Source organism: Ambystoma mexicanum, chromosome 1q (genome assembly GCF_040938575.1).
Source record: "Ambystoma mexicanum isolate Mex_15411 chromosome 1q, UKY_AmexF1_1, whole genome shotgun sequence".
NCBI classification, from domain to species: Eukaryota; Metazoa; Chordata; class Amphibia; order Caudata; family Ambystomatidae; genus Ambystoma; species Ambystoma mexicanum.
The window spans coordinates 983,279,383-983,296,771 of NC_090922.1; the positions used below are offsets into that span (position 1 = coordinate 983,279,383).

At 41.8% G+C, this 17,389-nt stretch overlaps 1 protein-coding gene across 1 annotated transcript in view; it reads left to right on the plus strand.

The window, feature by feature from the left end:
- LOC138559733 (vitellogenin-like) overlaps nucleotides 1-17,389 on the plus strand; it is a 1,213,840-nt gene that overhangs the window by 575,414 nt on the left and 621,037 nt on the right. Inside the window, exon 16 of the mRNA XM_069642739.1 lies at nucleotides 16,062-16,181. Coding sequence (XP_069498840.1) covers nucleotides 16,062-16,181 — 120 coding nt within the window. The remainder of the gene's footprint in view (nucleotides 1-16,061; nucleotides 16,182-17,389) is intronic.

Sequence of the window (17,389 nt, forward strand, 5' to 3'; positions counted from 1 at the left end):
TGCAGGCTAATGAGTGTCCTTGTAGTCCTGTATATTTGTGCACTGGACAGGCATCCATATTTTGTAGTAGTTTCACTTTGAATTTGTCTTGCTTTTTACATACTGATTGAAGAACTGGCGTAAAGATTTGAAAGATTTTTTGGCAATGTTACACATTGATGTGCACAGCCATTTGTAAACTGGATGTTTTGATGTTTTGGTTCAGTGGAATGGAGAGGTGATACTGAGTTTTCCGGGGGTATTATTACATTTTTCATACCTTCGTCCACTGCTATGTATGGCAATTGGGTTTGTTTGCTTTTGTTTGTATGCTTCTTCATTAAAATCTGGTTCTGTGCTTGTGTTGTAACTCCATTCACCTCCACAGATGTTAAAGAAGCTATTTCTGTTGACATTCCGTTTATTAAGAATTAAGAATTCTTTTTTGTAGTTTTGTAGTTAGTTTTGTTAGTGGTTTAATTCTGTTTAAAACTAAAATAAATAACTTCCTTTTGAGAACGATTGCACTGTCTATGAGAGCGTCTAGGATTAATTTTCTACAGTAAGTTTTAAGAGTTGTACATGATTTCTTTCTTGTTTTTATAAGGTTCTGAAGGAATCTGTGCCGGAACATTTTTTGTAAAATCATTTTTTTGGTATGCTTACTTGCCACTACAGAAGTTTTAGTAGTAGTGGTAGCTGAAGTCTTGTTAATCACTTTCTGTTTCATTTTACATTTTGAAAGAAGAGGCAAGGTTTCTGTACTGGAAGCTTGTTTTGTTTCGCTTAATGGTTGCATTAGCTGTTTCGTTTGAGGTTTTTATGCAAAATCTGCCGGAGATGAATGCTTATTTTGGACACTTTTATTTTGATTTGCTCTACTTCTGTGTTGTTTTCTACGGAGTTGCTTTTTGGTAGGCATTCTTTGGGGTCTGTCGGAGAAGAAAAGAAATTGTGGGTTGAGCTGTTGTGCAGTATATGTGTGCTTTATGCATGAGTGTCTGAGTATGATGGTAAGGATGTTTGCGGAGGCATGTGATTGTGCAATAGGAGATACATTAAGTTGGGAAAGCTATTCTTGTATTTGTGTGTTACTATACTGGGGTTCAGATGACAATTAAAAGTATGCAAGAGGTGAGGGGAGGCACTAACACTAAATATAATGGTATAGGGTTAATACAGTTTGTTCTACAATTTTAACATTCTAGTATGTTTGAGTAACTGTTACAACATTATGGTAGTATTGTACTTAATTTTTTGTATGGAAAGAGTAGGTTTCTTCTAAGTTCTTGCTCGTACTTCAGATGCTGATGCTTTTCAGGAGAGTGGTCTTCAATGCAATTGTAAAAGAAAGAAGTTAATAAATTTGTGTGTTTATAGCACTGTTGTTAATGTAGACATTGATTTTTTTTGTTTTTTCAGTAGTAGTGTTTTCTGATAACTGAGCATAGTATATACATGCACTTTCCTTTGCCTATGTGCATCCTGTATATTTTACTTAGAATCTGTTAGTTGAACATGTTTTACAAATGAGTATAATAGTAAGTGTATAGAGCACACTTGCCTTGTGAAGGCTATGTTATTGGATGTTAGGCGATATAAGAAATAATCATATGCATTTTTTGCTATTTTGACAGGGTAAATGGCAGACATTGTACAGTGCAATTGTGCAATGTGTGCATTTTTAAAGGCATGGGAAATAAAGCAGAAGCAATTGATGTAGAGGCAGTGGTGTTGTTTCAGCTCGGAGCCTTTCTAATGATATTGTCTGTCTGTGTGCATGAATAAAGATGCATGCAATCATCCTGGCTGCGTGTCATTTTATAATACACTACAAAGTCTTTTTCCACAATTATACTGTTATTTCTCCCATCTTTTAATATGAAATGAAACTTTTTTAGATAGCTGTGTGTGTGGATTGGAGAGCAGACAGATTTACAAGTGACACTTGATCATAGCAGATGGGAGAAATGACAGTAAATTAATTTTACAGGTTATACAGGGTAAGTGCTAGTTACTCTGTTTATATGCATTGAAAGAAGAACTGTTTATGTACTGTGCAGAAAATGTTCATACCTGTAGTCTGTGTTAATGCATGTGAATGTGCATGAATCTGCAAGTAGAAATCTTGGAGAGTTTTATAGTAGTTGTTGCTGTAGGTCCTTTGCAGTTACAGCCCATTTTTACTGAGAGTGATCAATAGTACATCTAAAGTGCTGATCTGTCATGATGGAGTTAGATGTAGAGATCTTGGATGTGATTGGTGGATGGTTGTGTGACTGCTTAACAGTGGCCAATGAGGGAATGATGCAGAGAGTGAAGTGGAAAGGGTAGAAGATGTGCCCCAGTGTTACGCGCTCCGCGCACATTGCGGCTGTCCGCAGACAGAACGTACTACATCCGGGGGCTCTGAACATATCTGTCATGGAAATAGACTAGGAGAATTAGCCAATCAGGTGCTAATCAGGTCCTGAGGATGTCATTCATTGGGAGAGAGAGTAATATTTTTTTCATTGCTGTATGCTGTGAAGATGACTGTGGTTTCTGAGATGGATAGAGTTAGAGTGTGGATAGTGGGAGATCATTATATTACTAATTTGCATTGCTATGCAAATATATGTGGCATTTCAGACAATGTTGGAATGTAGGGAGTGGATGCTACTAGGTGTGAATGCCAGGGAAACATTAAGAAGGTGTTTATACACTTTGTAAAAATATGGCTCATTTTAACACTGCTGATATTCTGGTGCTAAATTGTGGAGCAATGTATTTGGGTTATCTGAGTGCAACAAGTTTACTGGGTGCACTGAAGCAGTTGCTGAAGGATCTGATGCACCTGTTTCCATGTGATAAGATAATTTTTTCACATATTCCACCTAGGACTGCATGGGTATCTTCTCATGTATTTAATGCTCAACAAGACATTGGAAGATGTCTTGTTAATAATGGAATATCTTGTTTTATGAACTCTTTGGGCATGTCTTCTTTCCAAAATGAGAATCTTTTGGAAGATGGTGCAATTTCTTCTTGTGATGGAATGACTTTCACAGATTTTGGTCATACACTATTTATTTGTAATATGCTGACCTCAATCAGGAAGTTGTTGTGAAGTGATGTAATAGATCAAATCGGAAAAAGCCTAAAAACAAGCTTGATAAAATGTGGAAGAAAAAGGAAAGGCTTTTTTCAGAGCCAACCTCAAAGGGGAATTGGGGCACACTTTTAAAATTTTCATTCCCCACGCTCAGATTTTTCAATTTGTCGATGGACACCGCGGTTGTCCGCGGACAGGGCGTATTACATACCGGGATTTGGGGGTTGAGAGGCATGCAAATGAGACTTAGCAGAGCAAGGGATTGGCCAATAAGGTTTACTTGGTGTGTTGTATAAGGAGAGAGTTTGTCATAAAGTCTTTTTCCTGAGAGGGGAGCAGATAGCTATGGCTGTGTGTTTCAGAAAGAAGATTATTTGGATTTTGGGAGACTCATGGATAAATTGGTTGGAGGTGACTGCAGATCACTGTGGAGTGGCTACACATCTTGGATTCCCTCATGTGGAAGTGCACGGGCATGGAGTGCGTGTAATGAAGTGGCTGGATTTGGTACCTCTTTGTGCCACTTTGGTGACACAGTGTCATCCAGACATTATTATTATTCATTGTGGAGGTAAGAGTTTAGGACATGTGTCTGGAATTTCTTTGAAGTTTGCAATAAAAGAAGGACTTGGGAAGGTCATGGACATGTTTCCAAATTCCAGAGTTATTTTTTCTCGTATTGAGCAGAGGCAAATGTGGCTGCGTTCTTCTTGATTTGGTCCACAAATGGAGAAAGCAAGGCACAATGTCAATAAGGCTGATTGTGCCTTTTTGAGAGATATTGGCATGTCCTCTTTTCACAATGAAAATATTATGTTTCGTAGCACACACATTTTTCGCAGAGATGGAATACATCTTACTTATGCTGGCGATGAGATTTTTCTGCAAAATATACAAAATACATTGTGATCCTTTTTGGAATTATAGCATTGAATTTTGCATTAGGTATTGACCATTTGAAGTTTTTGAAAGACAAAAAAACACCACAAAAAGGCTCTTTTCAGAGCTACCACTTCCTCCCAGAGAAAAGTACAATGGTTGTGATGGGGCAGCACCCCAAAAATTTAAATGTCCGCGGATTGTCCGTGGACTTCTAAAAAATGCACAGGGCCCGGCACCATTTATTTGGGACTTCTATTTTTAGATTGTGAAATGTGGCTCTGAAAAGAACCTTTTTTTATTTTTTGGTTTTTGTTGTTTTATATATTTTTTTGTTTTTTAAACACGACACACAAGGAAAGGAGGGTAAGGAAGGGACACCAACCACGGGGATAAGAAAGGGCAGGTGGAGAGAGGAAGATGTAGGGTGGGCCTTATTCAGGTAGTGGGCAGTTCTTCTCGTGCTCCTTCACCGTAGTCTTGAAAGCACTCCGAAGGTTCTCCCCCCTGCAGAGTACTGCGTCGCAGTACATGCACAATATTGTGACCCTCGAAAGGTAACGGTCAACTGAATTATGAATGGCCTGCGAGGCAGCTGGAGGGATGTGCTGTCCCACAGGAGTGTCTTTTGTTGTGGCAGGAGCAGAAACAGAGGATGCTGCAGGGGAACTCAACCTACTACGTTTATCGCAAGGTACAAACTTACGAATGGCCCCACCGTGGAACGACCTCAGGTGTCCCTCCATTGATGTCTTACCAAAGCTATACGTACCAGGCTTTCCATGACTCAACACCATGTGGCACTGAGTGCAGATCACCTTATTCGCACAAGCTTTTGGCACTCCATCAAGAGTGGTAAATAACTGCCACACCCAAGACTCATGATGAGTGCTAGTAGTAGGTACTTCCACTACCTCATCCTCTTCATCCTCTTCATCCCTCTTCTCTGCATCCTCATGCCTATGCCCCTCTACAGGGCCTTGGGGAGGTGGTGGTGGTGGTGGTGGGGGTCGGGGTGGTGCTGAGGCAGAAGTTGCACCAGCAGGAACAGCAGCAGCCATGTTTGCCATCTTCAATGGTGTCAGGAACCACCAGAATGTGAGCAGACTTCACACAGGAAAGAGCAGGAGCAATGCAATTCAAGAATGCAACAAAGAGCAGTCTCTGTCCTAGAAGCCCAAAAGCAAAATGAGGATGAGCTCTGGGGTGTGGCCTTTTATAGGGGTGCAGGTGCGCACTCCACGAACGCCTGCGCTGTCTGCGGACCCGTCGAACACCAAGAAAGGGCTCAAAAAGTTCCAAAAAGTATGTAGATCGCCAGGGACATTGTCTGGACATGTGCAACGGTGAGCTTTTACTGTAAAATACCCTGGATTGGTCAAAAAAGCACTTTTTAAATGTTTGGGGACCTGGACAGTGTCCACAAATAAGGACACATGCTCAGCGTGGGTGCGGTCACATGATGACGTCGCGGACATGTTCGCAAATGGGACACCAAATGGACGGGGTCAGTTGTGGGCATGCCAGCGGGCCTTCTACGGACAGTGTTGAAGTCCCAAATAAAATAAATGTGCATCATAACTTTGCGGATAGGTGGACAGGATATGTGTTCTACGGACATATTAATTCTGGTTTCAGACATTTCATACAGGAGGGTGTTCTTAGGACACTTTAATTTGAATAATTAGGGACATGCAAACGGATGTAGTGTCCTGCGGACAACCCCATTTTAATTACGAACAGTACAAATAGGTATAGTGTCCTTAGGACACCCCATTTTGGTTAATTGCAGACATCCCGAACACCCGCGCTGTCCGCGGACATGCTAACTGCTTTTTAAAAAAAGAAATAAGACACAGGCATATACTAAGAACACACTTAAAATTGTATTATTGTATAACAGCATAACAATTATGAAAGAGAGGGGTAAGCAGAAGCTGAAACAAATACAGGGGAATTAGGGGTTTGGACATGATGGATGGGAGGGGAGGAAGGGATGGAAGTCTCATTATAATGTTTTTCTTGCTGGGGAGGGTTTGGGGATAGTTGACTAGGACATGGAGAGGGGGAACAGGTACATGTCGGACAATGATATTTAATGTTTTCTTTTATGTGGTCCTCCACAAAATGTATTAAAAGAATGAAATTTTCCATTAACATATCAATTTTTAGTTCCATTCGCTGCAGAGGACTTTCTAAGGTCTCTCTTGGTATATTATTTTTACTGTTGGTGTGGTTTGTTAAAAAATAAAAAATGTGTTAAGTACACAAAAAGTAATGGTGATTAATTGGCTTGTATAGAGAAGTGTTGTGTCTACCATTAGTATCACTGTCTTCACTCATTTCATCCTGTGGGAAATGTTCTTCCAGCCATTCCAAAGTACTGGACATTTCTGTGTAAAAAAAAAAAGAAAATATTCGTTTTAGTGTACCTAATACAGAAAGTTTATAAATATATAAAATAAATGTAGTTTACTTACTAGTTTTTGGTAGGTTTTGCTGTTAATGCCATGTAGGTCTGCTGTTGCTTTCTGCTGTGCAGTTTCTGTGAGGTAATTATGTTAGAGGCATATTTATTTTGTTTTGGTATATTCCATTCGGGTGCATATGCTATTTAAATGGACGGTTGATGTCTTACATATACAATTTCCACTTCTTATTTATTATTAACTGTAATGTGTTTATGTCCTGCTTTTTTAACTTGTTCAGTGTTTCTATTGCATGATACAACAATGTAAGATACCCCCTGAGTTTTGGATTGTGTTGATGTGGACCGCGTCCGTCCGCAGACATGCGCAGAGCCCGCGGACATCAAAGTCAGCTGGGGGTTCAGTATGTTCTGTGTAATGTATATAAACTAATGGAATCCTAGTAAACACCTATCAAATTCATGCTATGTATATCTATATTCAGTTAAAAAACGTTGTTAAAAGAACATTATGGTTAAGTAGCGCTACTAAAAACCTATGAAATTCAGTAAAAAAACTTTGTTAAAAGGACTTCATGGTTAAGTTGCGCCACTAAAAACCAATGAAATTCAGTGAAAAAACATTAAAGGGACGTTATGGTTTCAAGTAAAACTGAAAATCCCCTGAATTTCGCCAGCTATGGTAAGCGAAGCAACCATAACTTGCGCCACCACCATGCACTGCTAAGACTAACACCCAGGACATCAAAGTTGACATCGCAAATGTCATTGATGACATCACTGTGACATCACATGTCTGGCTCACACTTTTTTCCTTTACTGATATGTGTAGGTCAGTAACAGTCAGGAACTAAAAATTCAAAAAGTACTATATTTGAAGACTTATACTTCAAATATGTTCTTACAGTCACTTAGGGTCCACTCACAGCATATGAAACATATACATAGGGGAAAACACAGACTTGAAAGACAGCAGTGCATTGTGTGTATGAAGATAATCAGTAAGGTTAGCAACACTTATAGTCCTGCTGTTTTTTTTTATTACTGTACTTTCCCTGGACATGCTCATATTTGTATACATTGTATACATTGTACTCACACTACTTTCCTCAGGGTCCAGTCACATCATGTGATAGTTCTACATAGGGAAGTAGCAGCTTTGAAGCAGAGCAATCATTTCTGTGCACGAACATAATCAGTTAGGTTATGAAGATTGTCGGGTAATACTGCTGTTTTATTGTTTACTGCACTTTCCCTGTATATGCTCATATGTGTATGTGTTGTTGTCTGTTTGTGTTTTGTGTGCAATAATGCAATAATGTAGTAAGTGGGTTTTATTGCGTACTTATTAAATGTTTCACAGTATGCAAAACTCTAATAAGAAAGCATTTACAATTTTAGTATTTAACATGGCAAGATTATTAATATTGAATCTCCATCATGTCTGCTGCACAATATGCCTATGTAGCTACATGTGTACCTTAGTTTATTGGAAAAAACGTCATAATGCAATGCTATTTGGATGAATGCATTGCTAATGCACTACGTACCTCATGATATTTATTCCAATGATCCTTGACACTTTTTTATTAACATTACAATAAGAATCCCTTGTGCAGAATTTTCATGAAAAGTAAATGCACATGTGATGTCATCAGTGATGTCCTGGGTGTTAGTCTTAGCAGTGCACAGTGGTGGCGCGTGTTATGGTTGCTTAGCTTACCATAACTGGCAAATTTCAAGGGGGTTTCGGGTTTTACTTGGAACCATAACGTCCCTTTAACAAACTTTTTTCACTGAATTTCATAGGTTTTTAGTAGCACAACTTAACCATAACGTCCCTTTAGCAAAGTTTTTTTTACTGAATATATATACATATTACAAAAATTCAATGTTCCCAAAATCCAGGATGTGGGAGTGCATTCTCATTAACATCTTTAGTCCAAAGCAAAAAGGCTTGGGACTGTGGGGCTTGTAAGACTTGGCATCTAACATTTACCCCATATGGAGTCTTCAATATAGCCTCAGTCCGCCTACAGGTGGAGGGGGGAGTTCAAGGCCCATATGGGAATAAATAGTTTTCCCTGCAATCCTTCCCACCATCATTGACAGCAACTGAGAGCTCAGAGACCTCTCAGCTGTACCTGTGTCAAAAGCAGTATGTCCTGCCTCTAGAGCAGAGGTCCTGGTGCACCACAATGGGGGACTAATCTGACAAGATGTTTCTCTTGGTTCTTACCAAAATCCAATTTCACTAAGTGGGTGAGAGGAGACTTACTTGAGTGGTCTTTACCCTACCTTATTTAACAGGCCTTAACTGACTTTTGTTTTCCCACCAACTTACACTGCCACATCCAGTCACACTGTGGTGAGCTACAAAAAGAAGCGAAGAACATGTTGTCTTCCTCTAGGTGACCCCGGAGTGATGCTTCCTGAGCCTGGTAATCTTCAATCATCAAGCTTTTTTGCAACCTTGGGCACAGTACTCCTAATTTCTGGAGAAAGAAGTGCCCTGAAGTTAGCAGGGATGATTGTGCCCTTGCCAATCAATGGCTTTACCTTTTAGACAGTAAAAAAGGATATCGAAAATGATGTTGTGCAACACAGCATGCGCAGACTTGTACTCACAAGTGAAGAAGCAGCCAAGGTTTCGTCTAGCAGGTTCTGTTTTATTAGGGTGAAGCGAAGCGTTCACTTGCACACCACAGTTATATCAAGTACAGACAACTAGAGAAGTCCTCTATCGGCTTGGGTATTTATTTAAGGCCACAGGTTACAGGGTTCAAACAGACCCCATGTCCTACTCTCCTTCCTTTCTAGCTGCCTCGCTCCAACAGCTGTCAGATGGAATTTTCCCAGAAAGCTGTAACATTTTTCTACCAGGGTTTCCGGGCTCCTGGAGGGAAGATGCACAGGGATGGAGGCAGGATTGGAGCTGAGCCATCCAACACTTCTCCTCCACTTAACAATATTAAGAATAAGAGGCTTGGAACTTTCCACCCTTGTTCCGGCACAACCTATCTTGCTCGACGACCACATCTTGCAGAACATGCTCTACTCCATGTGGTCGCCAAAACCTCTCTGCCCTTTTTATTTGTTTACAAACGTTGCATTCTTGGATTTGGTTGTTTCAAATGGTCTGCAATCCCCTGGGCTTGCACACTTCAGGGAGTCGTTTCTTTCTTCCTCTCACCTCTTGCATGGTCGATCTCCTTATATATGCATATATGCAGCTGAACATATCACACTAATCATCACTAAATCATATTTTGAAGTATGTTTTGTCACCAGGCTTTTTTCATTTTTTTCAAATAGTTATGCATGTTAAATTGGCAGAGCTCAGAGATGTCTGCATGTACACACAGTTTCCGATCCTTGAATTTGAAATGTTATCGTGGAGACCTACACACTTTCATTTTTAAATCACATACTATTATTTAATTATTTTGCAGACACATTGGCCCTCGTTAGGACCCAGGCTTTAAGGGGTTTACGGCGCCGTAAACGGCGCCGACCCTTAACGCCTGATTCCAAGGTCCCTTTGCGGAATGTTGATTTTAACGCCTGCTTTTTGCAGGCGTTAAAACCCATGCCGCAAAGGGACCTTGGTGCTAATTACGCCACCGTAATTTACGGTGGCGTAATTAGCGCCTTTCCCCATTCCCATTATGCCCTATGGGGCAAAAATGGGAATGGGGAAGGGTAAAATGGGAAATGGGGATTTACCGCCCCACTCACCTTGGAATGGGGCGGTAAATCCGCCAACCACCATGGCGTAAACATAGTTTACGCCATGGTGGTAAGGGTACGACCCAGACGGTAACTTACCGCCTGGGTCGTAATGAGGCCCATACTCTCTGTTGTGTTGTTTTGCCCTTTCCGGATGAATGATACTTGCTTAGCCTAATACATATTAAACATTCTTAGTGTTTTTAATATTTTAATATTGCTTTATTGAACCTAGGATAGGTGTTTTTTTTTTTTTTAAGACAACTATGCAGTATTATGTATTGGTGCACAAATAAAGATGGGGTGGGACTGCTTGAATTGCAAAATGTGGACCCAAGAAACATAGTCACGCATGCTGGGTTATCCCTCTTGACCAAAGCATGTGATCCTGGGCAAATCACTTTACATTGGCTCTGTTTTATTTAATTTATCTGCCAAAGCTAGAGCTACAGACTAATGATTTTCCTAGATTAGTATTATAGAAAAGGTTTCACGCATGCACAGTTTAGCAGTCTGCAAATCTGCTCCATTTATGATATTAGTACCCGGTGAGGGTGTTGTGGTGGCGTCCCAGCCAATGGGGAGGCTCAGAACATGGACATGACCAGACAGTATTTCCACCACCTTGAGCCTACTCAGGGCTGACGGCTACCATCTGCCCTCAACGGGGAATGAGGTAAGTCTTCTCTAACCACCTCCCTCCCCCACATTTCTCTTCCCTCTCTCCCTCCCCCCCACACTTACCTGCTTTTTGGGAGCGAACGTGCTGAAAACACTTCTGCCTACAGTGCATCCACTCCTGATCTGCGACAGGCCACCATGGAAAGGAAGTTTCCATGGCGGGCATTTTTTTGACTTTATTCATTTTTTTTTAATGGCCACAATGGAAAGGGAGAATGGACTACATGTAGTCCCTTCTTCCTTTTCATGGTGGCCATTTAGTTTGTTTACTTTTTTTTATTGTTTTCAGTGGCCGCCATGCAAGGGGAAAACGACTTCATTTTCCCTTCCCCGGCGCACATTTTATGTACTTTTTTTTCTGTTTCAAAAAACGACCTAGCTCCAGAGCAGTGGAGCTCTGTACTGGGCTGGCATCTTTTAACAGTAGCACAGTGCTGTGAGGTCTGTGTGTCAGTGTATGCGTTCATTGGAATGAGTACTTGGTCAGGTGTTGTTGAAAGAGCCATGTTTTGAGAGATTTGCGAAATTGGCTAATTGGATAATTGTGGGGGCATTCTGAACCAGCACTAGAATCGGGTTCCAGAGGATGGGTGCATGACAAGAGAAGGATTGATTGTGGGTCCTCTATTTTCAAACAAGTTGTTATTCAAGCAGGTTGGTAGGTTTGCAACACTAGGAGCGTGTGCCACCAGATATGTGGAGCTTAGACTCCAGGTAAAGTGGTGTGCCACTAGTGACTGCTTTGTAGATGATACATGCAGTCTTGAACAGTATCCTTGCTTGGAGTGGAAGGCAATGTAGTTTGCGTAACATCCCCACACTATGTCATGGTGACCTCACACTTTTAGATTGGTTAAGACATTCCATATGCTTGCTTAACAGGCTGGCACTCCTACAGATACACCCCTTAATTTTATAGGTCGACCATATTTCTGAACATGACACAGGTGTGTTCTGAACACTTTTAAAGCCAAAATCTGTTTTCTTCCATAGCTCTTTATATCACTATGATGCATCAATGAAGTATTAATTTCTGAATTCCCACGATCCTAGGAAATTCAGCAACATATGGCATGAAATTGTGCAAGAAAATATTACTTAATTATTAATATTTGTAATATCAATTATTAATAAATCTACAGATGTCATGGTAGGCTACTTTTGTAGAGGAATATCTCACAGTTTCAAAACAGTGTGTCCTTTCGTACTGAGTCCTATCATTGTTCAGTTAGAGTGTAAATCATTTTGAATGCATGAACAATGCTACTTGGAATGGTCCTTTTTATTTCTGTTGGTGTTAGGACGATAAACCATGTGAGCAGATCTCAGAGACCCCTTTGTGAAACCATCAGTCATTGACTGATATGGGTAGCTGTCAGATTCTCATTTGTTTGTTCTTTCATTATCTGGATATGTGGATTTTAGTACCAAGCTAATGTCAAGAGGTACATTCTGGCCTCATGTGGTGAGTCCAGATTGTATCTCTTCAGAGGACCATGGATGTGTGCACAGGAATGTATTGCACAATTTTTCTACGAAAATTTATTTTGAGATGAGCCCTAGTGAGAGCGGGCCTCCCATTACTCAGAGGCCCAGGAAAGATGGGTCTTTGGGCCTCATTACGACCCTGGCGGAGTGGGTTTACGCCAGCGGTATTCGCGGCGGACCCTTCCGCCCTACTACGAGTTCCCGTAGCGCCATGGAGCCGTTTTCCGCCTGGTTTTTCCGGGCGGAGAAATCCATGGCGCTACGGGACCTTGTTGTTAATTACGCCACCGTATTTTACGGTGGCGTAATTAACGCCTTCCCCACTCCCATTATACCCTATGGGGCAAAAATGGGAATGGGGAAGGGTAAAATGGGGAATGGGGATTTACCGCCCCGCCAATGTCGGAATGGGGCGGTAAATCCGCCAACCCCCATGGCGGTATTGGCAGCTTTCCGCCGTGCTCCATGGTGCATATTGCACCACGATCTCCGCCAGGGTCGTAATGAGGGCCTTTGTCATTGGGCTTCTATTGTGTTTCTTTGATGTAAGATAAATAAGGCTGTCTATCTCAAGATGGCCAAGCTAACCTCCTGGTAAGCTGTCTCCCATCAGAAACATATGCAGGCCTAAAAATTAGCTTGTTGTCAGGTTCCAAGAAGAATCAGCAAAACTATCCTTTGCACAGTTACACTAGCACACCAATCTCACCATACAGATTCAAACAGGGATGTGTTCCCTGTTTAAATATTCATAACTAAGTATAACATTTAAGACATTTACAATAGGCTTCTATTTGCATCTATAAGTGCACTACAGTATGTTTCTGGCACATATCATTGAAAGAGTAATGCATTTGGTTTGGATTTCTGTTGGAAAAAGAAATACATTATTTACATTCAACATTATCTCACGTATTTCAAATTAGATAATCCAAGGTTAAAACACTGCCTTTCACAATATGATGCTTCATTTGAAATGGCACTGCCACTTTTTTTAATTAAAGGTTTGTACAGTGTAATGCTTCATTTGAAAACACATGATTGCATGTTGGTTTCTGAAATTACAGGTGAATACATTAAGCTCTGTTTAAACCTAAACAATATTTTTGTATAATGTAAGAACTGACGCCGGTTATTTGGCTATCTTGACTCTGCTCCCCACTACTTGCAGGGAATGGGTTTATTATTATTAGATGGAAACCTGCTTTTCATTTCACAGACTCCATATTTCTTACTTTTACAGTTATCTGCAGCCCATTGTTTCAGTGCAACAAGTTACCATTTTTAAAATGAAGCAGAAAGTGTTATTTGGTAACGGGCTTCCAGCATTTCTTGGTGTGAGTTAGTACTTCAGCAGAATCCAGTCCTTTGGCTTTCATGCTTCTTCGCCTTTGCAGATTCAATATTGATGCAATGTTTGTGGAGTATTCGGGGTAATTTATCTGGTGCTGTCTCTCGGGCAAGAAGGTAACAACCTGCATTTTACAGGCTCACCTTTTTATAGTAATTGAAGAAAATCCGGACACATGCAAATGAAGCAAGGTACCATTCCGGCATCCCTAGCTTTAAACTCAGCCAATCTTCATTTTAATGTTGTCTCGTACAGAGCATTTTATAAAAGATAATTTAGCGAAGTATTTTTCATTAAGTTGTATTTGGTGTGTGGTGCATTTACAAGAAGATTTAGGGGGTCATTACGACCTGGGTGCAAAGGGATACCGGGCACCGGTAATGACACCGGTGCCGGTAATCCCTTTGCGCCCTATTCCGAGGTCCCTTTGCGGGTCGCTCCCTTAACGCCTGGTTTTACGGCGTTATGGACGGGACTCGCAAAGGGATACCGCGGTCAATAACGGTACCGCAATTTGCGGTACCGTTATTCACGCCTTCCCCCTTCCCATTGAGCCCTACGGAGGCTCAAATGGAAATGGGGAATGGCTTTTCAAATGGGGACTTACCGGTCCCGCAAAGGTCGGAATAGACCGGTAAGTCCCCATACCACCAAGTCGGTGGCGGTACCGGTATTGATGCTAGTCATGGCGCTAATAAATGCCATGACTAGCACCAACCTCGGAATGAGGGCCCTAGAGTGACAGGAACCAGAAGTACAACATTGTGACAAATGACATTTTGTGCCATAATATGGTACAGATGAGGGAGAACAGTGCTTATTGTTGAAGCCAGTAAAAATATGCTATGTACATTTCCAGGAAGACATCCTGTGGAAATACGATGGAAAAGCACATTTTTTTATGGTGGAGGGACAGAAATCTCGGCTAGAAGCAAAATCGCTTCTCTAAGTTTGAGCAGTGTTGCACTATGAAGGGGCAGTGCACGTTATTTGTGTGTGGGTGGGAGAAGGAGTAGGTTAAGGATGGAGTGGGTGTGGGTGCAAGAGTGGGAGAGCAGTGATGGAGTACAACTCTGGTGGTTGTTAGGAGTCAGGCATGAGGGTGGTGTTAGAGGTCGGCATGAGTGAGGGAGCCTTTGAGGCTGTGGAAGGAGGGTAAATGGACAAGGTGAGCAAGGAGGAAGTGTTGTTCAAAGATTGTGGGTTTAGTGGAAGTCCTGAAAACATTCTTAGCAATGAGGCCATCAGCTTCGTCTGTAGGTATTCATGTCCTTCACTGTGGACAACATGGAGGTTGAAACATGCAGCCTGAAAGGTGATCTAGCCATTAAAAGGAAATCATTCCAGCTGGTAAAATGCAGTCTGATCTCTCAAGGCATTGACATTTGTAAGACCAATGTAGACACACAACTTGCTTTATTGTAAACAAAGTGGACACATCTCAAACAAAATTATTGTAAAAGCTTTGTGTGCAATTTCCACAAGTACAATCCAGCCATGTCGGATGTGCCATCAATAACACTCCTTTATTTTGGGAGGGAGTGGGGTGCATATATTGTTTCTATTAACCTTGGCTCGTGTGTTTGATTATGCATATTTAAATGACAGGAGAATATTTCTTGAAATATGCATTACTGACTTAATATGCAAGCAAACACAGTAAAAATCACACAGTCACAAAGATGCGATTTCAAACTAATGGGCCAGTGAAGACAGAACTAATGTACGGGAAAGCAGAGATGGCAAGAGAGGAAAACAGTGCAGGACACACAGAGAGACACAGAGCGAGAGGAGTAGAGAGAAAGAGCGAGATATGAAAAGGATGGCAAAAGAGAGGCGAGCAAGAGAGAGCGAGGCAAAAGAAAGGTAGAGCCCCCGAAAGAGACAGAAAGAAAGGGAGAGTGAGAAAAAGATACAAGACAGAAAAATAAAGAGAGAGGCAGGAAGAGAAAGAGAGAGAAGTGCAGTGTAATAATGTCCCCTCAAAAATATCGCCGTGCAAATACATCACTGAAAAATCACTGTTTTGTGGGGACATTATCACATGGAACATGCGGGGGACACCATCGCAACCCCCAAACCCTTTTTTATTTTTCATGTGGCGCGGGGGACACCCCTGCAATCCCAGCTGCCCCTGTGCCTATATATATGGTCACCTATATAATGTTCCGGGAAAAGGTTGTGCCGGAGACCATATATATAGTGATATTATTACCTGATACCATGGAAACGGGCAGACAGAAAGAGAGAGAGATAGAATCCAGAGTGCTCCATATTTTGACTGTGTGGGAAGAAATGCAACATTTTGGAAGGTATTTGATTTGCAGCTATGAGGTTCCATGTGCAGTACCCTGTATAGCGGGGTGTATCACTGTGTGCTAGAAGCTATGCCTCACTGATAATCTTGTAATGAATTCGCTGTTTCGCTGCAGCTCTCCGAATGGAAAGCAGTTCCCACTGATGAGCCCCTGGCATCCGCATACCTGAAGCTCTTTGGCCAGGAAGTTTTCTTTGCCAAGCTCGACAAGTCCAGCATTCGACATGCAATGGAGGTACGGCCAAAATATTCTAACCTGTATAAAGTTTACAAACAATGAGTGCAATGCAAAGAGTTTGTATTGTATTATAGTTTGCAGAGAAAACGTGCTTGTTTGTCACTGAATCAGAGGGCTCATTTTTTTGATCCAAAGTAGTGAGCTGCCTCAGAAGAGAAAAGTCAGAAATTTGACTGAATAATGTCGACCCAACAAGGCAGTCACATTGCTGTTTTCTGAACAAAGCAGATAGAGTAGCTGACGTCTGCGCAGAATAGAGCCTCGCGAAAAACACTCTTCAGCATGCACCTGTGCAGAAGCTGCTGCCACCAGGTGGCGCCAGTAATCCCAATGTGTGCAGTTATGTGGCGGATTCTCCACTGAGAACTTCAAAGCTAGGTGTGTTCTTTGGGCAGTGTCTGGAATCACTCGGTCATGCTGTATCTTGCTGTGCACTACTAGTGGAGAATGTCCCTGTGAATGACCGCTGCAACCAGCAGTGCAACCTGAAATGCCAGACCCCTTCCTGCTGAGCAAGAGCGCCTACAGTAACTCCAGGCACAGTTTCTGCCACATTAGGTACCGTGATGGAAGTGCAGCTGCCTCTGTGGGCAAGTGCATCCAGAGGTCTAGATTCTACTCAGCTGTTCACTTTGGTGGGATCCACAAATGATTCACATCAGCTTATAATGTGAGTGATCGTACACAGGAAACAGAGAAAGCTAACACAGCCTGTTCTGTGGGCTTTTCGTCACTCAGAAGGGGGAGGGGTGCAAATAACATTTAGCTCTCTGGGCCACACCTGAATGATTAAAGGGAGGGAGGTGACAATCCAGAGACCCAGGCAACAGTGGGCTTGCACAAGGTTCAAGAAGGAGCAACCAGGGGGGTTTAACATAGAAGAGGGTACTGCAGTGATGGGTAGTGGGAGCAGGAGACTATACTAGGCGGGCTGTGCTCAAGGGGCTAGACCCAACTCTATGCTAGAAATGTTATGCTCTGCAGAACAATAGGTTTGGCCCTCACAAGACCCAATCCTTCATCTTCAGCACTTTTGGTGGATACTCAGGCCACTGATTTATCTCGTCAACTGTGCGAATACTTCATTCAGAGGTGGAAGATACGAGTAATATTGCACGGCAGATTTTCTTAGCAGTTTAAACAATGAACACATCAGTGGTAGCTCATCACGTGAAAGGCAATATGGAATGCATTCTCCAGGTGAT